The sequence below is a fragment of the Durio zibethinus genome, chromosome 3, assembly GCF_047325235.1.
Source record: "Durio zibethinus cultivar Kanyao isolate XHJ-2024 chromosome 3, ASM4732523v1, whole genome shotgun sequence".
Lineage (NCBI taxonomy): Eukaryota > Viridiplantae > Streptophyta > Magnoliopsida > Malvales > Malvaceae > Durio > Durio zibethinus.
In genome coordinates, this window is record NC_143164.1 from 3504608 (window position 1) to 3528263 (window position 23656).

The 23656-nt window shown below is 34.9% G+C and overlaps 3 protein-coding genes across 13 annotated transcripts; 1 reads left to right on the top strand and 2 right to left on the bottom strand.

The window, feature by feature from the left end:
- Positions 1 to 9019: 9019 nt before the first annotated feature.
- LOC111307497 (cytokinin dehydrogenase 5-like) lies at positions 9020 to 14992 on the top strand. 4 transcript variants are annotated; one of them, XM_089758084.1, is made up of 6 exons: positions 9021 to 9293; positions 9530 to 10089; positions 10445 to 10572; positions 10880 to 11155; positions 12567 to 12853; positions 13914 to 14992. In XM_089758084.1, exons 2-6 carry the CDS (start codon positions 9738 to 9740, stop codon positions 14251 to 14253), a joined length of 1383 nt encoding a protein of 460 aa, XP_089614210.1. In that variant the 5' UTR covers positions 9021 to 9293; positions 9530 to 9737; the 3' UTR covers positions 14254 to 14992. The 4 variants fall into 4 exon arrangements, with proteins under 4 accessions (XP_022761277.2, XP_089614210.1, XP_022761423.2 ...); XM_022905688.2 differs by having other exon boundaries at positions 9021 to 9277; XM_022905542.2 differs by having other exon boundaries at positions 9020 to 10089.
- Positions 14993 to 15045: 53 nt separating this feature from the next.
- LOC111307676 (Tetrapyrrole (Corrin/Porphyrin) Methylase) lies at positions 15046 to 22775 on the bottom strand. 8 transcript variants are annotated; one of them, XR_016340780.1, is made up of 13 exons: positions 22655 to 22769; positions 22449 to 22552; positions 20853 to 21928; positions 19228 to 20188; positions 19075 to 19142; positions 18896 to 18992; positions 18662 to 18790; positions 18424 to 18532; positions 18192 to 18336; positions 17478 to 17520; positions 15882 to 16055; positions 15510 to 15665; positions 15046 to 15415 (listed from the first exon to the last, which is right to left on the bottom strand). XR_016340780.1 is itself a non-coding variant. In XM_089758087.1 (13 exons), exons 5-13 carry the CDS (start codon positions 19546 to 19548, stop codon positions 15561 to 15563), a joined length of 1191 nt encoding a protein of 396 aa, XP_089614213.1. In that variant the 5' UTR covers positions 19549 to 20188; positions 20853 to 20993; positions 21115 to 21928; positions 22449 to 22552; positions 22655 to 22767; the 3' UTR covers positions 15046 to 15560. The 8 variants fall into 8 exon arrangements, 6 of the variants coding, with proteins under 6 accessions (XP_089614213.1, XP_089614214.1, XP_089614212.1 ...); XM_089758087.1 differs by having other exon boundaries at positions 15046 to 15665; positions 20853 to 20993; positions 21115 to 21928; positions 22655 to 22767; XR_016340781.1 differs by having other exon boundaries at positions 15046 to 15665; positions 15882 to 16036; positions 22655 to 22775.
- LOC149519535 (putative ubiquitin-conjugating enzyme E2 18) lies at positions 21712 to 22810 on the bottom strand. The gene is made up of 6 exons (XM_089757698.1): positions 22773 to 22810; positions 22655 to 22730; positions 22449 to 22552; positions 22287 to 22290; positions 21849 to 21928; positions 21712 to 21772 (listed from the first exon to the last, which is right to left on the bottom strand). Exons 1-6 carry the CDS (start codon positions 22808 to 22810, stop codon positions 21712 to 21714), a joined length of 363 nt encoding a protein of 120 aa, XP_089613824.1.
- Positions 22811 to 23656: the final 846 nt, after the last annotated feature.

Genomic DNA, 23656 nt, shown 5'->3' on the forward strand with positions numbered 1-23656 from the left:
GAGCAATGAAGGAAATGTGTTATGCAGTTTAAAGAACAATTTTCAATGTCTTTATACATAATTATTGATTAAGTAATTAACTAATTAAAGAGCCTTTTTCGATTACAAATCCCGCAGTCATATATTATATTACTAGAGATTTTCTCAATGGTCCCATAGAAACTGTCATTCGTTGCGTTGCCTCTATTATAAATGATTTGAAGCAATTCGAAAAGATTAATTAGGTTATGATTTGAACAGATTAATTTTGTTTGTCATATTATGTTATTTTTTGTCTATATAAAGCCAAGACATATATATGTTAACCTTTCAAATCAATAATTAATGAGTAATTGAGGTGAGATATAAATCCAAGAACATTGTTATATACTAGGTGCATGTTAAAATGTTATTTCACATTTGATAATTATTTAATTTTTTTAATCTTCTATTAAAGTTAAGCTCTTCATTTAATGCCAGTTTTAGATTGGATATTTAATACGATATTAAAATTCCTTTCTGTTACTCTTTTTGAATTTATCATAATTTTTATCTTCGTCTACATATAATGGAATATGTTAAAGAAGTGTTATCCTACATCTAATAAATATTTAATTTTTTGTATTAAGTTGAGTTTCTTCACTTAAAACCAATTAATTTTAGGTTTGATGCTTAATATCATTTGATTAAAAGATGGAACCCATGAAAGTTGATAAGAGCACCACTAACATATCTCTTTAAAGTACCATCCAATTAAATAATTTTGGTTAACCTTGAGCATTGATTAAATTGGTGTATTTTCATTTTTAATTAGGAGGATTGGAGTGTTGCAAGTTTGAGATTTAAATTTTAATATTTGTAAATGTTTTTTTGTTACAACCTTCTATGTATGTACCCAAAAAAAATAATTTTGGTCATAATTTGTCTGCATCTTTAAAAAAACTGAGATCCTAAATTCAGGTGTGAGCATCAAGATTTGTAACAGTTCATATACCATATTAAGTTTGAAAATAATATCCTTTTCCACTAGTGGTGTTATTTTGGTAGAGGTCATGGGTTTTGTGTCTAACAATTTCTAAATGCTTAATTTCAACTTCCTCTGCCATTTAAAGAAAGTAAGGGTCTAGACCTTCCAAGTGAATAAGGAACTTCAGCTGATATTTGGGTTTTGGAAGAAAAGCAATGTTTATAGTATGTAGAATCAATGCCGAAAACAAAATAAAATTTGCCACAAATCTAGAAATCTGGCAAAAAAAATTAAGTAAACAAATGAAACTGACATTGATGAATAGAGGTGGTGTTGGGAATTGCAAGTTTCCAAAAGCATATTTAACAATAACGAAATGGACAATGGAAAACTCAATAGAAACATAATTGCGATTGGGTAGACCTAAGTGAATAATAAGAATGGGTGCCAGACTCCATGGTGTTTCTCTAAGGAATACTAAGGGATCAAATTCATGACCCATGAAAACGATTAAAGGGCCCATCTTCTCTAGATAATGATGTAATGCTATCCCCTTAATAATGTACCAAGATTGTGTTAGATTTTATTCCTGTGGCCTTCATGCAGGAGCTAGTGTCACGGACCCAAGGGGGAGTCCTGAATCCCACATCGAACATAATAGGAAGGTCCCTGGGGTATAAAAGGGTTCACACCATCTCCGCCTTGTGAGGCGCCTTTTGTAGGACAAAACCGTGAGGCCAGGGGGGCCAGAGCGGACAATACCTCACAAGGGTGTGAACCGTGGCGGAAGGCTGATCTGGGACGCCGGAAGGGTGGATGCCCGGGTCCCGGAGCCGCGCGGGTTCGGAGCTTGAGTCTCGACCCGTGACAAGTGGTATCAGAGCCAGCCCTATACCGTTCGATCCAGGCCGAGCGCCTCGAGGGAGGTAGGCAGGGTGGCCGGCCTTCGTGACGAGGGCGTCACGAGGTTGGGTGCGGGAGAATGTCACGGACCTAAGGGGGAGTCCTGAATCCCACATCGAACATAATAGGAAGGTCCCTGGGGTATAAAAGGGTTCACACAATCTTCGCCTTGTGAGGCGCCTTTTGTAGGACAAAACCGTGAGGCCAAGGGGGCCAGAGCGGACAATACCTCACAAGGGTGTGAACCGTGGCAGAAGGCTGATCTGGGACGCCGGAAGGGTGAATGCCCGGGTCCCGGAGCCGCGCGGGTTCGGAGCTTAAGTCTCGACCCGTGACAAGTGGTATCAGAGCCAGCCCTAAACCGTTCGATCCACGCCAAGCACCTCGAGGGAGGTAGGCAGGGTGGCCGGCCTTCGTGACGAGGGCGTCACGAGGTTGGGTGTAGGAGAATGTCACGGACCCAAGGGGGAGTCCTGAATCCCACATCGAACATAATAGGAAGGTCCCTGGGGTATAAAAGGGTTCACACCATCTCCGCCTTGTGAGGCGCCTTTTGTAGGACAAAACCGTGAGGCCAGGGGGGCCAGAACGGACAATACCTCACAAGGGTGTGAACCGTGGCGGAAGGCTGATCTGGGAAGCCGGAAGGGTGGATGTCCGGGTCCCGGAGCCGCGCGGGTTCGGAGCTTGAGTCTCGACCCGTGACACTAGCACACCACATTCAGATTTCACATTTTGAGTTAGGGTTTTTTTTTTTTTTTCATCTCTCTTCATAGACATGTTATGGACATGTCCAATAAGCGACAAATCTGTACGTTAATGTGATAACAAATGAACAATTTGCAGCCATATACTGACTTCAAAGCATTTTTTCAATAAAAACTAAATGAAGAAAATTGAAAAAAGAATAGGTCTCATTACATTGGTGTGTATATATGAAAGAATCTTAGGGTTTCAGAAAGAAACAACTAATGCCAACTATAAATGAGTTTGTCATAGAGAAAGGCAAAAATCATAGATTGTTAGTGTCATCCCTAAATGTTGCCGATTTGATTTTTCTACAATCAACCTTTTAAAGAAGATCCAGCTATTTCCTTATTTTCACTACAAGTCTACTAGGCAGCAAATCCATGGTCAAGTACAATATACATTTTCATTTCCCTTGGACATGCTTCTTCTCAATCACCTCTTGTTGGCTTTCAAAGATGGAAATTTCTTAAAGGTAGCTGTTGTCACCTCAAAATTTTCTTTGCCATCAAATAAGCTTGCTAGCTATACACATTCACTCACCTTCTACTTTAGTGAAAAGTGATTTTAAAGCCAATAATCATGTCAAATTTGAATAATTGCACCTTCATCCTTATCACATCCAACTGAAAATTTTTCTGAAAATAGTAACATGGGTCACAATTGCAACAAGCATGCTGTACGACTAAGGAAACCATGGGTGTTTTGATAGGCTAAATCCTACTGAATATAGTCATATAGATATTTCTATTAGCTGCTATCGTTTTGTCGATTATATAGTGTTGAAATACTGCACTTGTAGGGGTTTATTGTTGTATAGAGATTAATGGTAATAGGGATAACCTTTTTAAGACAAGCAAACAAATCATGTGGTTGCATTTGACATGATTTTATGTACTATGGCTTTGCTCTATTAAGGATTCTATGCACTGAAAAATATCACCTTTTTTTTGGTTTACATCATTCTTGTACGACAATCACTTGGTAAAAGTGAGAGTAAACCTCCTTAAATGGAAATGGAGAAAAAGAAGAAGAAAACAAATGATCAGCTGGCTTCAATCCTCCAGCTCATTCATTGGAAAAAAATGACTCTTTGGTGGGGAAAACTAGCACACTTTTGTTTTATTTTCTTTTGGACAAGTGGCTCACTTGATTTTCAAGTGTTTCCTATACCCCAAGTGTACAAATTTGAAGTTTTCACCTAGGCTAGCCCTGCTCCCTCTTTCCACCAGCATATTTACCATCTATATTATATTCTTCGATATTATTCAAACCAAACTTCAGCCTAAAGAAGCATAGTTGATAGTAGCATATGCATGATGCTTAATATTATATAGCTTTACATTGTAATGATAATGAAAACAATTGGTTTTTTGAGCTGTAAATAGAAGAAAAGCAAGATTTCTCACTTCCTCATAATATTCCATGCACTTTTCTCTCCTTTTTCTAAAGGCTACTGGATCCCTAATCCAAAGTAATATATATTCAAAGTGACTTATTTTAGTGTAGCACACAAAATTATGGTTGAGAGGCTAAGCCTACCTCATAAACTTGAGGAAAAAGATGAAAGAATCTAATCTCAGGAATAGTTGGTATCGAAAAAGAAGATGATTCTTCCATCCCTCATACATTTAAACAGATAAATAGAAAAGTGGATTTGTTTGCTTCTTAAATTCCACAGCTTTGTCTGTAAAGCAAGAGTTGTGTAGGTCCAATATTGGTCGCCCACAGCATTGCACTTTCAAAGAAGTTTTGGGTTTGTGCTTTGTGGTGGAAAGATACTGTGGGATTTAACTTCAAAGAAAGACAAAACAGATGGATGATGTTAAAAGGCAAGCAATTAGCAATTAGATAGATACAAAGATATTTTCTTTTGGGTTTAAATTAACCTTTTAATGTAAAAAAATTAAATTAAAAGTAAAAAAAAAAACCCAAGTTTAATTCAATTAGATCATATAAAATATGACATTCAATCAATTTAAATTTTAAATTTTAGCACGTCTTTAACTCTATCCTCTAATTATCCCTTTTCTTGTTAAAAAAAAAAAAAAAAGACAAAGGCATTGAAAATTTAGGGAAAAGGCTCTCTAGTGTAAACAAGAAAAAGAAACCGACCAGAAGCCAAAATTGCGGGTGTTTAGTTTATTAGTAGGAAAGGAAAAATAACCAAAGTGAAAAGCAATAATATTGCCATATGACTAAGAGACATAATGGAAAATGCCCTAACCTTGCCTTAATCATTGTTCGTTGCTGTCGTCGTGGAAGTACCAGCGTAGCTGTGCACTTGCATGCGCTTATATTTAATTTGATTTAATTTGTTTCCCATACATTCCATTTTTTGTTTTTAGCATATGATTCTTTAATTTTTCCCCGTCAAAACACCAGTTATCAGTAAAAATTTTCAATACCATTTCATGAAATACTGGTTATAATTCATTAATAATATTTAAATTACATATATATATATATAGATTATAATTATAATTTTATAAAATAATAAATTCAATAAAAAAAACCATTTTTTGTGACAAAAGCATGAGCATAATTATACCAATCTAAGTAATAATGTCGATACAAAAAAAAATTCCATAAAATCGAACCAATAAATATATATATATATAATGTTGCTTATATATATATATTATATCTTAATATGAAACCAATAAAATCTAAGGTAAAATTTGTTCTGATTGAGTAGTACTGTACTTGCATTGGTGTTGCCTTTCAAGCCAAAGATGAATAATTTATTATGAATACAAAACCATATATAATAAGATCATATATTAATATTTAATGCTAGCCAAATATAGATTAAACCCAATGATCTCTGAAAGAACATATAATGCATGTACTTTTATAATAAAGAAAAAAAAGTAATCCTTGCGGTCCAAAAAGGCAAAGAGTAAAGGAATAAAACCTAATTAAGTTTGACAATGCCTAACCACTAAATTGATTGGCAAAAAAATTGATAATTTTATTTCTTCCGTTTCGGACTTGTATTTCAATAATAGAATTGAGATTAATGCAATATAATTAAAGGCGATGGATCCATCAAAATTATTTTGAGATTGAGAAATTGATGGATGAAGGTATGCAAAGCTACAAAAACCATATGTTTGAAGCAGGTTTTGTGACATCCATAACTATCAGCTCGTTACAATGAATATGAACAGATTGTGACTTGTCATCGTTAGGTCTAATCGCATTGTTGGATGACTTTTGTCTTGCGGTGATGAACTTTTGCATGCCTTATCAGACATAAAATAATTGTAAGTTTGGAAGAATTGCACAATGTCACAAGAGAAAAGGTCAAAGGAGCACTGTCAAATTCAGCAGCAGGTACTCTTCTGCCATTTTTCGTATGTCAAATGTCCACAGTGAATATTGAACATTCAATTCCAATAATCAATCTTAATTAATTGCTAACACGATTATGAAATTTTATTTACGATCTTAAGTTCATCTTACCAAGTGGTTTGCATTTGATTTATTGCATGTCCTTCGTCTTTAGGATGGATGCTTTGCAACCCAGAGCTGGTTTCTCTTTTGTAACTTTTTTTTCCCCTTTTCCCTCGAAGCCAGAAACTTGGTACAATTTTTTGTTTTTCTAATATGGGAGTATCGATTTTATGTATACAAGAGAGGATGGTGGAGCAACATAGATATGTGTGACATAGCTACAGTCTCTTCTTTTAAGGAAAAGATCATGGAAACGAAAGTTAATTGAGACTGCTGCCCACTTGATAAAAAGGGCTTGACAGCAACTCTTTTGTCCTTAAGAAATTTATGCAATCTTCTTTGTGAAATGAACGAAAGACTGAATCCTTATAAAAGAATGATAAAATCTTCGTGACAGATTTTGAAATTTCTCCTTTACTTTTAATTCAATTTCCATGTGGCTACCTTCAAGGATTTATAATGACAGTAATTAATAACCTTCAACAAAAACAGGTGAAAAATCTAATTGTAAGATTCATTTAGAAAAAATATTTATTTCTTGGTATTAACATTGATGCATGCTCTTTTTCACAAAAAAAAAAAAAAAAAAAGATAAAATTTTTTTTTCAAATAAAATTTTTTTTATGCATTTAATTTCGTAACTAAATCGTTTCCCTAGCTAGTCCACAAAAGGACATGTTTGGGGTTCAATTTTCCAATAAGTTAAAAAAACATATATAGCTTGTCCACATGATTCCTTTTTGTTAAATTGTTTCGCTCATGCCAAGAGAAAAGTACAAAAAAATACAGTTATGTTTTGAAGCCAAGACATGAGACATGGCATGAGTCATGCTAATTGCCCAAGTTACAAGGACATAGAATTATTATGAAATATCAATTCATGTCATTTTTTGCTCATTTTTTCCCTTATAAATCATATGTCATGTAAGGTAACTTTTAGTTTATATTTGAGATGGGAAACCTGAAAATGAACATGATAATTCGTATATTTATATAATATAAAATATTAATAATTTATATATTTATATTATATTTTATATATTGATATAAAAAATAAAATATATTTTTTTATTTTATTAAAATTTTTAATCATATTATTTTCGTATATTTTTTATTTTATTTTAAATTATTAAATCTAAATAAAATGAAGGTAAAAGAAAAGATTGATTAAAAGATGAATTCGAAACAACTTTTACCCCTCATTTTAAACATTGGTTTGACCAAAGAAAACACGTCTAAGGGAGATTTGGTTCAATACAAGACCAAGACTTTGGATCAATCCAAGACCAAGACTTTGGATCCCCAATCGTATCGAAACGAATCATCCCAGAAAATAACAATTCACCCTCAGTTCAACTGTTCACACACGCAGAGACAACAACACTAAAAAGACGATAGCAAACCAAAATAAACACGTTCACGTCAACGATTTAATTATATTAATTTGCTTTTGGGACATTGTGGTGCCCACATGTTTCTCACTGCCAAAGTATATTTCAAGTCGTCCTGGCAGAAATGGGTAGATTTCGTCGTGAATTTTAAGGCATAAACTATTATTTTTCCAAATCTTTTGATGAAATTATTCAAAATATATTAGGTTTATTGGAACCAACCCAACCCCAGATATTTTCGCTGCAGAAACAACAGAAACAACAAGTTAGATGGCATGGAAATTTGTGCATATCTATTGGTCTATTATTATTATAAATATATTTGGTCAATTAGGAGTTCAAACCTTTAATTTGTGTCCATATTTATGTGTTTAATTAAGCTACCAAGATTAAATCTAATTAGATTAATGTGGCAACAACGGTCCAAAACTGAACCAAAGGGCAGGATGCAAAGTCTGCGTGATTAAATATTTTAAATCAAAGCATGGGCCATGCAAGTCAACTATCAGTTTATTTTGCACAAAGGGTACATTATTTTTGTAGTGGTCCAGAATAATTCCAATAATTTGGAAATTAATTCATTATTAATAGTGACCCCTCATCAAGAATGAAAACCCACATGAAATCTGGTAAATTTCATGCAAGATTTTTGGTTACTAAAAGTATATAATTAAATTGCTAACCACCAAAAACACTACTTCACTTGTTGTGTAACCCTGTTACAATTAATATGGGGAAGGAATAATTGGAGATGGTATACATTTTTTTACACTGGAGGCAGTCATTTGAATATAAGAAAAAATTATAGGTATTAGGTTAGGATTTATTTTTTATAAAAAAAAATTATAGTTTAAAAATTAAAAATAAATTACAAAAGTTAAAATTTAAAATTTAAAATTATTGATTAGCACTACTTAAAAAATTTTTGATAATATGATAAAAAAATGATAATTTTTTTTTATAAAGTACATAAGAGGACAAAATTCTTACAAGAAAAGAAAAGGAGATGGTCACGTCCTTTTCAAAAACTTTTAATTATTAGATCAAGAGATAAAAGAATTTTTTAATATAATAAAGTATGATATAAAAAATAAAAAAAATTTAAAAATAATTATATAAATTAATTAAATTAATTTCGCATGTGATTTAAATGTAGTTTCAAAAACAAAAGAGAGAAAGAGAGAATCTGTATTGGTTGGTTGCTGCCGGTGTTTGCAAATTTGGGTTGGAAAGGGGGGGGGGGGGGGGAAGAGACGGCGGGAGGGGGAGGGGCACGACTAAACTGAATAGTAAGAAAGACGCACGCAGTGGTTTGAGCTGAGCAGCACCCACGTGAAACATTCGAAGCGGTGGACCCCACGACGATCCTCCGTATCCGAAAGTGGACCCCACACCCATTCCTCTTCCGAATGGTATGTAAGAACTACCACGAATAAGGGAGAACCATCCCTCCCAATCTCTTCTCTCTTCCACACGTGTCACCCCCTCGCACGTGAAGAGCCACATGTCTCCCACTCTGGCCGCCACCTCTTGCCACCATTTTGTTTGTCCTATAAATTTAGAGCCTGGGCTGTGTATCTCATATCCCAAACTCCAAAAAGGAGCGACATAGTCGGTCAGACTCAGGCTTCTGTTTCTCCATAGTCCTTACTCAGACGCTTCAGCCAAAAAAAAAAAAAAAACCATGCTTTTTCCTTGAAATTCCTCGTTGCCTCCCTTTCACTCCCCTTTAACCACACTTTTTATCTCTAAACCCAACGAGGAAAAAAAACGAAAGGGCAAAGAAAGCAAAAGAAAAGGAGAGGAATCTGTGCATGTTGATTGTTGGGTGGTAAATCTTTGTAGTGGTATCAGGGCTTACGTTAACTCTGCCATCAAAGATTCTGTTCCTTTTTCTCATCACTCTCACCCGCTGTTACTCACTTTCCTCCTTGTCTCCCCTTTAATATTTTCTTCTTTCTCTTTCTATATATTCATTTCATTGTTCCAAAAGAAACCATTTCTTGCAGCAGCAAAAACAAAGGGAAGAATCATTGTTCTTTGATATGGCAACTAAGCTTCTTTTAACCTTTGCTATTTGTAGATTGATTGTTACTGTGGGATTGACCCTGGACCCCACGGAGCTTCTCCGCCTGGGTGTTGATGGTCAACTCAGCGTTGACCCCACCGACCTGGAAACGGCTTCACTCGATTTTGGCTTGCTCACCCGAGCTGAGCCACTCGCTGTCTTGCATCCGTCTTCGGCTCAGGACATAGCTCAGCTTGTGAAAGCAGCCTACGGATCAAATCACATGTTTACCTTGTCGGCTAGGGGACATGGGCATTCCATAAACGGACAGGCTCAGACTACAAACGGGGTTGTGATACAGATGAGTGGGTCGAAAGGGGGGAGGGAGCTGGCCTCAGGGAGGAAGCCACCTCAGCCCCGAGTTTGGGCTCGAGAGAGGTACGTGGACGTGTGGGGTGGGGAGCTTTGGATAGATGTGTTGATGAGTACCCTAGAGTATGGACTCGCACCAAAATCATGGACCGATTACTTGTACCTTTCTGTTGGTGGGACTTTGTCAAATGCTGGAATTAGCGGCCAAGCTTTCAACCATGGTCCACAGATTAGCAATGTCTACGAGCTTGACGTTGTTACAGGTTCATTTCTTTTAACTTTGCATGCTCCTTTTTTCTTGAAACAGTTGATTTTTGTATAAAAAAATGTCACAAATAACTCCATAGAGTTTAGAGTTTCCTAGGTCAAAAGATTTTCTGTTGATGTTTTTCAATGTCTTCTGGTGTGGATTTTGTCTTAATTGTGGACATTAACATGGTTTTTTTGGACATGAAATACTATTAAGATAGTTTTGTCTTAGACTCTTTAACATCTTGTACAAGAATGTTAGGTACGGCATGCATCATTTTTACGGCTGATATTTTGTTTGAATGATGGGCTTTAGTTATGTTTTTAGACTACATTTTTAACTGTATTTGAACTATCTATGGTGAACAGGAAAAGGTGAGCTCTTGACATGCTCGGAAGAACAAAACTCAGAGCTGTTTCATGCTGTTCTTGGCGGTTTAGGACAATTCGGAATTATAACCAGAGCTAGAATTTCTCTTGAGCCAGCTCCGCAAAGGGTATTTCTCAATCTCTCTCTCTCTCTCTTTTTCTTTGAGCATGAAATTTTTACTTGCTCAAAATGGTTTTTGGTTGGCTCCAGAGAGGGACACGAATCCTTTACAATTTCCTAGTATTAGTAATGCCAAAACCTAAAAAGAAAAGTATCATGACCTCATAGTTAAAGGGTGTGTGTTAGGTCCATTTCAGCCATTTAACCCCATTTCAAGCGGTTGTTTCTAAAGATGGCAATGTTGTAGACGTGACGTTTGTGCCACTAACTTGATTTTTTTTTCTTTTTGTTCTTGTTTGTTTCGATCACTGTAGGTGAGGTGGATCAGGGTACTGTATTCCAAATTTTCGGATTTTACCAGGGACCAAGAGTATCTCATTTCCCTGCCTGCACAACCAGCTAGCCAAAAATTCGACTATGTCGAAGGTTTCGTTATTGTAGACCAAGGGCTCATCAACAATTGGAGATCTTCCTTCTTTTCCCCTCGAAACCCTGTCAAAATTTCGTCCCTGGGGGCTGATGGAGGCGTGTTGTATTGCTTGGAAATCACCAAGAACTACCATGAATCTACTGCTGATGCCACTGATCAGGTATATACCATCCTTGACCTTTGCTTTTCCTACAATCCTTATCCTCTGAATCTGTCATTAATGATATTTTTTAGTGCATTAATTGTTATTAATTAGAAGTACTAAGTACAACTCAAGCCTAAATTAATTAATTCAAAGTGGTTGGCGTTTATTATCCATTATAAAACAAAACTACTATTCTTGTTTCTTATATGACGTATGCTGTCTGTATTTGAACAGCTACCATATTCCTAATTAATTAGTCTTGTTTATTTCTTTTAATACACTATAATTTGAAGATTTGAATCTATCTTTTTTTTTTTTTCAATTTTATTATACTATATATAATATATGAGTTAATTTTTTATGCTAGATCCATAATTTAAAAATCCCTCCCTTAGTTTTTAGTTGGAAAGTTAGATAGTTTGCATCATTTATTATAGGCAAATATAACAAACGAGACTTTGAATTTTATTATTTTATTTAGATAAATTTTTATACTTTTATTACATCTAAATAAGCTCTTAAATTTTAATTTAAACGTAAATAAACCCTTAATATTTAATCTGTATCCAAATAAGTCATTAATTATTAATTTATACCTAAATAAATTCTTAATATAAATCAATATTTTATTTGAAATAAAGATTTATTTGGATACAAATCAAATGATAAAAACTTATTTGGATATAATAAAAGTATATAAACTTATTTAAGAAAAATAAAATAGTTCAAGAGCTTTTTAGTAATTTATCCTTTATTATATGAAAGCTGTTAACCAATATCTAATGATATTTTGAGAAGAAAAAATTTATAATTAATACATTGTTTTATTTTTAATGGAGTGAAAAAAATATATGAACTGTAATTTTTTTAAAAATTATTTTTTTATTATTTTTAACCAATATCTATAAGTATTTATAATTTTTTTTAATGTTAGAATATTTCCACCTGCCTCATTTTTCTTCTTTTGCATTATTGTGCACATCCAAAGTCATTGGGTTTTGTCTTTTTTTATAAAGCCATATCATCTCAGGGGTTGTCCTGTCCCTCTTTACTAGATTAGATGATAAAGATTATTACTCTCTAAAGTAAAAATATTATTTGAAGAATATCCTACGAAATGTAATGGAAGCATATGCAAGATAACATGGAAGATCTTGTGTGATCTATCATCCCATCCAAACATAAGAATAAGCACTAATTTATGAATTATAATCCTATATTACATTAAATATTACTAAATCTAAGCCTTCCGTTGTCCACTCACCAAATTATTCTCCTCTAATTACTCTCTCTTCCCTGAGTTATATTAAAAGAATTTGTTGGAATCGAACTTATCCTGACAAAAGCAACTGTTTGGTTTGATAGCAGTTTCTTCTTTAAGTACTTTGGTTGTATATTCTAATTTTTTTTTTTTGTTTAATTCAAGCTTAGGGTGGTCTTTTTATTGCAGGAAGTAGAGTCTTTGTTGAAGAAATTAAATTTTATACCGACATCAGTGTTTACAACTGATCTGCTGTATGTGGATTTCTTGGACCGGGTTCACAAGGCCGAGTTGAAGCTCCGGTCCAAGGGTTTGTGGGAGGTTCCACACCCATGGCTAAACCTTTTTGTTCCTAAATCAAAGATTGCTGACTTCGATAAGGGAGTCTTCAAGGGCATTTTGGGGAATAAAACGAGTGGGCCAATTCTCATCTACCCAATGAACAAAAACAAGTAAGCCTTCGAGAATCCATTGTTGTCCTTTCTCATGACCTTTTTACACCTAGCATTCCATGCATGATACATGCAAATATTAATCTTCTCATGACTAATGCATACCCACTTGCCCACTTAGTTCATGATGCATCATGATGTTGAAGTCACCCTTCCATATATATCATAATTTTACATAGACGTGATCAACACTATGAATTGTTTGTATATCATATACGCATGCTAATTAATGTTTCCATATGCCTATAAAAATGCATAATCAATGCCTTTAACCCTCCTTAACACAAAGAGATCGTGTGTCGGCAATTATTTTAGAAACCTCTAGAGTCTGGACTATGTAAAGGAATCACCCATATGTTGCATTAAATGACAAAGAAAAGATTGTCGATGTCGGCAACGACAGGTTAATTTACATTGTCATCGAGTTTTCACTTTCGATGTTAACGAGCCTGATTGACCATATCACAGTAAAGGTTTCGTTCCGAAAAGAAGAGGGATCTACTTAATAGGTAAATTCATGGTCCTATATGTAGAATACAAGATGAAGAAGAAAGGGGGGGGGGGGGGTTCAAAAAATATCAGGTAGTACCACGAGGAATTCGACAATGGTGGTCCTGACACTGGATCAAGATACGTAGCGGTGCATCAGAATGGAAAACACGTGGGGCAACATGCACATGCTCCCAACGCCAAGAGATGAATGTTTTTAGTGATCAACGCCAGCTATGCTTGATAAACAGTTTTAGCTCTTTTGTTGACTGGAACCTAACAAATCCAGGGTAATGATCATCCAAGTGGGAAGATTCTCGTGTCAGGAGATCTTCTCCCACGGACCCACTGATGGGAAGTATCCATGTCTTATTAGAATGTAGTTCCAAAAACATATCCGTTAGTACAGCTTAACGACTCATCACCCCTCGAAGCATGGGTCCCTTGATTCGTTCAAAACCATCAAATCTCAACTACCATTTCCGCACAAAAACATGCTCTGACAACATAACATGTTCTTTTACTATGCATTTGCGCTGAATGCTGATGCCTTGTTTGTGATATGGTGCAGATGGGACCATAGGAGCTCCGTGGTGACGCCCGATGAGGATGTGTTTTACCTGGTGGCATTGCTAAGATCAGCTTTGGATAATGGGGAAGAGACCCAGAGCTTGGAGTACCTGAACAATCAGAATCGTCAGATTCTCAGATTCTGTGATGACGCTGGAATCAATGTGAAGCAATATTTACCTCATTACACTACACAAGAGGAGTGGATGCACCACTTCGGCAATAACTGGGATCGGTTCTATCAAATGAAAATGGAATTTGACCCAAGGCATATTTTGGCCACAGGCCAACAAATTTTCACACCCAACTTCCCTTCCTCTTCGAATATGGCTTCATGGTGATCGACGACCATTGATACAAACAAAGCTAGAAACAGACATTAACGTACTGACTTGGGAATATTCTTGTTCTTGCTGTACATAGAAATGGCATAAGAGGAGGCAAGAAGGGAAGCAAATTGGAAAGAGAGTAGACTTGGGAGAATTAGTACTCTCGCGCTGTGTGAAGTTCGGAAGGGGAATTGACATCAGATGGTGGAAAGAGGAGGATTGATTTTGGGGGGGGGGGGGGGGGGTGCGGGCCTAATGATATTGCAGGGAACATGTGATATTGTCGTAATTGCAGTGCTCGTGATCCCGACCGTCCCAACTGATTGCCTCCTGGATCTTGTCTGCAGCTTTTAGCACAGGTGGTACCAGTTCCATCCAGCGTGGGTAGGCGATTTACTGTTTTTACCCCTTTTTTTAGGAGCTGTAATTATAAAACTAGTTTGTAAAAAGAAAATGCACTTCAGAAGCTTCAGATGGATGACATAGACTAAAGAGAAGTAGATCTGCAAGCATCTTTGTTTTGGGATATCCCACGTTTTCATCTAGTTGCAGGATACTCTTGATTAGAAAGTCTTTGTCGTGTTCCCAGGCTAGGGACACTTGCAAACAAAAGACAGGATTGGCAGCATCACATTAGAAAACAAAAACAACAGAACTTTAAAGTACTAAGTCGCAAGACAAGACGTGACAATAGAAACGTGGCTTAATCCTTCCCTATGATAATTAGTGGGCGGTTAATGTGACTTCTGAAGTGACATGGTTATATTTTTTTCTTTCCCCTTTTCTCCCACAAAAAGCATAAAATAAACAGAAGGAACAATCAATAAAAGAGTCGGACTTTGAGATAGGTTTCAAAGCGTGAAAAGGAATTAAGTCTGCTGTTGAAATCCTTCTATGCGTGTTACATGTATGTCTATAGCCGGTAACATCACCAAAGCAACCGGTGAACAATTTGGAGATCCAACTATTATCATTAGAAAAATCAAAGGCGAAATAGTAATTCAGATATGATGGATTCAGTGACGTGTCAATTAAACTTCGGCAAACTGATAGTTCTTCATCTAAAATTACTGCTCCATAACTTTGATATGGCCTGCTCTCTAGCGAATATAGACTTTTGCTCGAATTATGGCACCCCATTGACATCCAAAAAATAGCCTAGCACTGGATTTCCCTGTCCAAGCAAGAAGTTAAATAGGTCAAAAGGGGTAAGTGGCGTTCTTTTGTACTTTCAAGGTATCAAACCCTTCTTATCTTAATCTTAGCACATTGAGTTAGAAGCAGCTAGCATTTCATGTCACTCAACAGCATGATTGCCATTATTTTGAATCCTCAGCATCAATTTTCTTAGCGAATTTTCTCAAGGCAAGTGAATATATCATTTTCTTTTTCATTGATGTTCCTTCAGCCACCAATTTGACTGCCTGCAATACAAATAATATTCAATTATTTATAATAACAAGACATTGGGAACATTCTTAAAGATCACATCCTGAGAATTTCACAATATCTAAACGAAATCTAATTCATAGCCATACAGTCACACGTAAGGAATCTACAGCAAGCCTTTGCAAGATATAAATTTGTACATTAATAAAATTAAATTTGATAAAATGTAAAGAGAGTGAAAGAAATCATACGGAAGAAAGACAATGGCCACTGGAGATCAATTCCCTCAAGTCATTTTCTAACTGACACTCTGATGGAGTTTCCACACTGCAATTTGCATTGCCTTCAATCAAGAGTGTAATTTCTCCCTTTGGCTGGTGAGTTGAAAAAGCTTCTTTCGCTTTCCCTAGAGTGCCACGCCAAAACTGCCAGAATTAATCATCTTCATTACAAATCAAGGGATGTGTAACGAAAAACTCACAAAGTAATTGAGGTCACACTGGCTACTAGACTTAGCACAAATAAAACTTCCCTTCATCCAAAAATGTTAGATTAGAAAAGGTTGGCATGCCTACTGAAACCTATTATGTAAGTGCTTTCATTGTATTTCCTAAAAATAAGATCTTAAAATCCTTGCAGTCATACGATGGTGACAAAGGAATATTACATCAACTGACAGTGACTGGTGAACTAATGGGCACATTCCAACATATAGGGATCAAGTGCTAGACTTCTAGGTGACTAGGTCAAACCACCAAAATGACAACTGGGTAAAAGGTCAATAACAGAATGAATCCTTAGCTGTTAAACCAAACAGGCTTTGCAAAAGAAGCAAATGTCTTCTACAGCCCAAAAAAAGACATTCTCTCTAGCCAGCTCCTATAATTTTTTGCCATTAGCATCCTTGTCCTAATATCATAAACCCTATTTTTCTCTTATTTCTAAGTGTTTCACATATAAAAAGTGGAGATCGAAGTAATTGACAGAAAAATTAGACAGAACCAAGCCCGCAGGACCAAGAAGCACCGAAATACAAAGTTGAGGTACAAATGGAAAGATGCCAAACAGCTGGAATGCTGGATATCACTTATAAATATCTTCTATTTTACTTGCATAAACAAAAGTCGAATGGAAATATTTATGCAGACAAGTTCAAATCATAACCATATAAAACATGTGTTAAAACAAGGAAGTTCTGCTTCTTCAGCTCATTTTGCAGCAAGAATAGTTGTAGAGGTATCAAACAACTATTGCAAACAAGAGCAATTCCAATGTTAGCTGAAGAACACAATGAAGAAAAGCTTGAAGAGAATGGAAAGAACATAACTGAAAGAAAAACTCAATTCACCATTCTTAAACTTATTCCTCAATGTTCAATCATCAGAAACTACTTCAATAGTCCACAGATCTGTTTATATGAGCTCCATAAAGCCCCATAATATAAGGCCGAATGACATAAGGTCCAACTATAATGATGCTAGCCCAGTAAAACCCACATAAAATGGTCTAAACAAAAGAAAGTAAGCCTTGTATTTTAAGCCCTATTCTTAAAATTTTTTGCCTAAAGCAAGCCCACTTAAAACATTTAGGCAATGATCTCTTGTTCCGCATTTGGAATGCATTCCATAAGAAAGTGATAAAAAGCAGCATCTGCTTATTGATTGATGTTATAAATATTAATAACTTAGTTAATGAAAGAAAAAAAGGCTATTTTATCTTTGAACAGTCGACAGTTTGATTCCATTAAGTTAATCATACACATATATGCTAGGAACAATAAAATCAAAATTCCCAAACACTTGAAAAAGTAGCATACAATCACACAATGAGAAAAAATACAAACCAACCTCTTCATGTATTTTTGTTAGTTCCCGAGCTATGACACATCGTCTGCAATGAGATTAATAAACTGTCATAATAAGCCCTAAAGAGTCATATATTGTTTCCGCTTAAAACTTATTTTAAAGATGCTAAAAAATGCAATTGAGAAGATTTTATAGAAGTATGAAAAGGCAGATAACTACTGAAGCAGGACAAAGCACATCATGTCAATCAAGCAAGAGGAGGTTCATGCACTTAGAGATGACAGAAACTTGCCCAACCAACTGTAGTGAACCAGGTTTTTTCACCATCTAACAAGATTGCCTAAGGAACGGCTGATAGAGGTTCCTGATATTATCTGATATTTAGTGATCCTGATATTAATCTGATAATAGTTCACCACAAAATTAAAGCAAGTTAACTAATGAGCTTTACATAATTAGAGAATTAATTATGTGTTCTTTGCCCTTAGTAGACTGCCTATATGTTTTTGAGGAATGCAGATAAGCTTATGCATAGACATCCAAAAAGGAATATCTGCCATAAAAAAGTAAAAAAGAATATACTTCAGGCTCAAGTGGATTTCTCCTCCACATGGCCAAATAATAAACCATACAGTCCATTTTCTCATACTGAATCCCCTCATCAAGAATGAAATCTCTTTCAACCTCTTCCTAACTCTCACCATTTGATAGTAAACTAATCATAGTTCATGGAAGATAGGCAGATATATTGTTCACCTTGAGTCACCAAAAATAGGGGAACTTTCTTCGAGAAACTCACGAAGCTTGTGAGGAGGAACATAGAATATTTGCGTCGTTTTTTCACTTGCAGAAGCCATCAGCCTCTCCTTCCGTGAACCAGCATGCTTTGGAAGAAATCCAACTGCAACATTGTACGCGATAATGAAGTAAAAATTTCCAAACATTCACGGGAAGCATGTTCAACCACAATATTTCACATAAGAATTACCAAACGTGAACTCATCAGTGGACAACCCCGAGGCAGAAAGAGCAGTTATGAAGGCAGATGGTCCAGGAATTGGAATCACAGGAATGTTTTCATCCACACATATCTTTGCCTAAACCGAGATTCCAAACATTAGTCATTATGTTCTTAATAAAAAACCAAAATTAAACACCGAATTCGCCTAAAACTTGTATCAGGAAACATTCTATAGAATTCGGTTAATGAGGATGCAAATACTAACCAGTTCTGTGCCAGGATCGCTAATGCCTGGCATTCCTGCATCGCTGATCAACGCTACGACCTCGCCTTGCCTTAACCTCTTTAAAACCGTTTGTTCTCTTTGAGATTCATTAAACTTGTGATAACTTAGCTAAAATTTTAAAGCACAATCAGAATTTTTGAAAAAAAAAAAAAACAAAATGAAAGGCATCAAACTGATCAAAGCAATAACAGCAAATGTCTCAAACTCACTTACAAGAGGAGTTTTAATTCTGTAATAGTGAAGTAACTTCCCGGAATGCCGCGTGTCCTCCGAGAGTATGACGTCAGCTGATTTCAAGACCCGAAGAGCACTGTATTGATGAAATTACCAATCATTTTTTAAAATAAATAAACAGAAATAAATAAATGAATAAAATACGAGAAATAAATTACCGTAAAGTGATATCTTCAAGGTTTCCGATTGGCGTTCCAACGAGATAGAGTCCAGGTTTAAGAGGTCCCTGCCACCGACATAACGAAAACTGCATTAGATAATTTTCCGAATAAAATTAAAAAGAAATAGAAAAAGTGAAAAAGAGGTTTTACGCGTTTGGAGGATTGCTCGGCGAGTAAGTCGGCGAATTCTGACGAAATGTGGGAAGCCGAGCTAAAGGAAAGCAGGCTAAGTTTAGGGTAACAGCCGAGAGAATTGAGGGATTGGAGGCGGGGCTGAGGGGAGAAGAAGTAAGGAGAAGTATAACGCCAGCAAAGAGCGGTGGTTGTTATTGAAACGGCGGTTGAAGGCAGTCGTCGGAGCAGCATTCTCACATCAGGGGAGAGAACAGGAGACCAATTGCTTACAAACAATGGTTTTGGTTGATACTTCGGAGAATTTAGCGATCGCCTCCGGATCCATGCTAATAGCATGGCATGTCCAGGACCGAATGGACTGGACAAGATTGACCTTTTGAGAACTAGGTCCAAGCCCAACTCGGACCTTGAACAGGGCCAGACAATTTGAGAACTAGATACGAGCCCAACCTGGCCCTTCTACGAGTCCATTTGTTTTTCTTTTCTTCCTTTTCGGGCCATTCCCTTCTATTCATTGAAAGATTAAAATCAATTTCGTTCTAATTGAAATTTATTCAAAATTTTCCAAGGAAAAAGGATGAATGAGTGAATGTTAATCTTTTTGTTCAATATCACAAAATTAGGAGATTAAAATGTAAAATAGAAAAAAAATAATTCTCTTCCAATGATCTAATGGGGAATTAAGAAAAAGGGCAACCACGATGTCAGCTACAAACATATTAAATGAGATAAAATTTGGAAAACTCCGGCAAAATTCGCAACAGTTAAGAATAACCCAAAGATTGAGAGCTTCATGCTGCTGGGTTTTAGCTTCCATCCCAAGTTCACAGCCGAGTGTTTCGCAACGCCATTTGGCAAGAAGATTCACTCTCCATACATACTATCAACGGGATAATCGGTCATTATCAGCTGGCCTTTGTTGCATAATATGACAAAGTGAATTCAGTATTCCAGCTTTGACTGGATGAGACCAGATCTGGGAGAACAAAAGCAAATGGTCAAAAAGTTAACAGTTTCAACAAACCTTCACAGTTGATCTTGATAACATGGAGAGAATGCTGATGCAGATGGCACTGACAGTCATGGCTGGGGACCAGCTATCATGCAGAAAATGTACAAATATAAACGACCCGTAATATTGAATGTTGGTTAGCTAGATAATTGACATGTATATGACAACGAAAGATACAAAATGGATATTAATGACCAAGCAGCCTTTCCTGTTTTTCTACATTATCCAAGAAATTGGCGTGCCTTATTATTTTATATTAACTCTTGCAATGTTTTTTTGCTTCCTGCAACTTATATTGGTCTAAAATGCATACCAAAAAAATAGTACAATTGACATTTTATTAGTGAACATAATTGCCAATAGTGTTATGGCTCATGCTATCCCGGTATTGCTAACCACCAAACCAAATAATCACAACAGCATCAGAAACTTGAATAAAATGAAAACTCACACAGATGAAACACAAACACCGAGGAGACATTCTCAAATAAAATATTAATAGATGGATTCATGAAACACAATTTATAACAGATTTCTTTAAGTCCAAAAAGGCTTAAAATTAATCAAACATCTAAAGAACAAACAGTTGGAACCAAAATGCCATAGTCAATGTCTACAGAAAACTTACCTAATCATCATCACCCTATGGATCACATCCGGAGCTCACAGACACAAGACAAACTTCAGGATGAACCAAATATTTACTTGCTTGTGTGATACATGCAACGTTATTGAGAGTCGAGACTCAATCATGACTGAGATGAGTAAACTGCTCAAAACAAGTACCTTATCAATTATTTGATGTTTTTAAACGTAACTATGACCAACCTCTCTTAGACGCTGCAAATACATATTTTTCTACTAATATTTCCATTAAGAGAAAAACCAACCTCCCTTGGACATCTTCCCTAACCAATAATGTACTAGACTAGAGTGTTTCCAAGCATAGGACAGCAACAAAAGATTACAGAACCTCTAGCTAGCCATCTCTGAAAGACAAAGATGGGGGAATTTATCACATATCACTCTATGACAGTATAATTATTTTCTGATGCTTACTCACAAAGTGTTCAGCACCAAAAGAATACTTTGACAGTTTCGAACAAATCTTAATATAATCACAGATTGAGTAAAAGAAAGGAATGATGAAAATGACAGCAGCACAGCAGAAGTGCATAGGTCCAAAGTATAAATAATTGGCTCAAGAACTACCATTAACGATGATAAAAATGGCAATATATAGTTATTTTCACATCTGATGAAAAACTGAATGCTATAGCATTGACACATTAGAGGACCTTCCACTTATGTCATATGCCATTTCTTAAAATCTATCACTAGAATAAGAATTATCTTTCACAAAAACCACATGACTGACTACTCGCTACACTTTCTCCAGAAATATGAGAAGGCGACAGGGAACTCAAAGTGAAAAGTCAAAAAGAACCCCTAAATTTATGGTTACAAGCAAACTTCACAAACCATCATTATCTATCAACTGTAAACATCATACAAACTTCAAGCAATAGGGATGATAAAGACTGCTTCCTGAAAATAATTTTAGTTAGCAAAATGGGAAACAACAAATTAACTTTAACAAATCACGAGTTTAGTAATGATTAACCAAAAATTAACACTAACTAAACAGATATGTCCATTGCTATAAATGTAAGGATACAGCAATGCTGTAGGAATGAAAACCACCTGCTCACAAGAGAATACCGTAATCTTAGGTTATGTATGGTATATAAAATTATGATTTATGAATAAAATAAAATAAAATAAAATAATATTATTCTATCTTGTGTTTGATTTGAGCAAAAATTAGAATAAGATAATTTATTTATTAGCTAAAATTATCGTTTCTTAAAATTTATGCAATTTAAATTATTGATGTAATTTTTAACCGTACTGTAAGAAATGTAAGTTCAATCCCATGAATTAAAAATAATCATCTCCATTTTAAGAATATTACCAAATGGATGATTAATCTTTCTTATAATTTTATCTCTTTCTTTAAATACAAATGATTATCATTTTATTATATCCACATCCTATGCACCGACCTAAATTCATAAATACAACAGTGATCAACCAAAGTAAATAAGGATCTAATCAAGACAAACAAATTAAAGACCAAAATCCCAAATTAATCCCCCCATTAAAAGATTCATCCAGAGAGTTTAAAAAAATTAGAGATTAAATGAAAGAGCAAACAAAATACTTTTGGAGATTAATCGTAACTTTGTGCTTGAATCCGGCTGGTGGATTAACCGGCCATTCCACCAACTCTTTCTGGAGTCTATTACATGCGATCTTTCTTAAACCCTACGCAAAAACAAAACGTCTCCAAAAGATTCAAAGAAATCAAACAAATAGAAAAATAAAAAAGAAATTAAATTAAATAAAAAGAAATCCAAAAGACGTTACCTTGCGTGAATGAACGGAGGAGCTTGATATGGCTTCCGCGCGGGCGAAATAGAAAGACAAAGACGTGGCGTCTGGTCTATTTTATATACGTTGGGAAGGGCAAAAATCTGTACTATACACTACTTTTCTTGACGAGAAAGAAATGATGTGAATCATGATTGGTCGAGAATTTCGGGGAAAAATATTTAGCAATTGGACGGTCTAAAAAAAATCTTCGCACTAGATAATGGAGATTGAGATATGGACTGCTATGATTATTACACGTGGCAGGATACAATTTTCTTTCGGAAGTGTTCCCATTGATCATGTTGATATAAGAGAGGGAATAGGATTCGGTGCGGTTCGTAGGTTGTAATTTGTAATTTTGTTCGATGTACCAAAAACAATTAGTATTGTTATTATATATTTATTAATAAGAAAAAGAAAAGAATATATTTTCATGAAAGCATTTCACCTCAAATTTATTTTATTATAATTTTGAAATTAGATAATCATAATAAAAAAATTATGTAAAAATCTATTATTTAAAAGTGTAATTTTATATAATTTTTTTAACTTACACAATTTTAATTTTAATTGATTAATTATACTCTAATAATTATAAATACTATATTCTTTTTTAATAAAATCTAAGAAAATATTTATTGTCATAATCATATTTAATTCTAGTTTTATAATTTGATATTCAAAGTGAGTTTTTTTAAATTTCAATTACTAAATTAGTATAAGTTTTTTTTTTCATGAAAGCAGTAATTTTTTATTTACTTAGATGGATAAATATGCAAGTTACGTTATTTGTATTTGAGATTTTTTAATATTTTATATTTAATATACTATCAATATTATATATTATTTTTAAATTTTTTATCTTATCATGGACTTGATTCCAGTGAATATGACAAAATAAACGGTTCTATAATATAAAGTGAGTTGTCTGCTCATTTCTATCAAATTTTCTTTCCGTAAAAATTTTCTTTTCTTTTACAAAAATGAAAAAAGTAT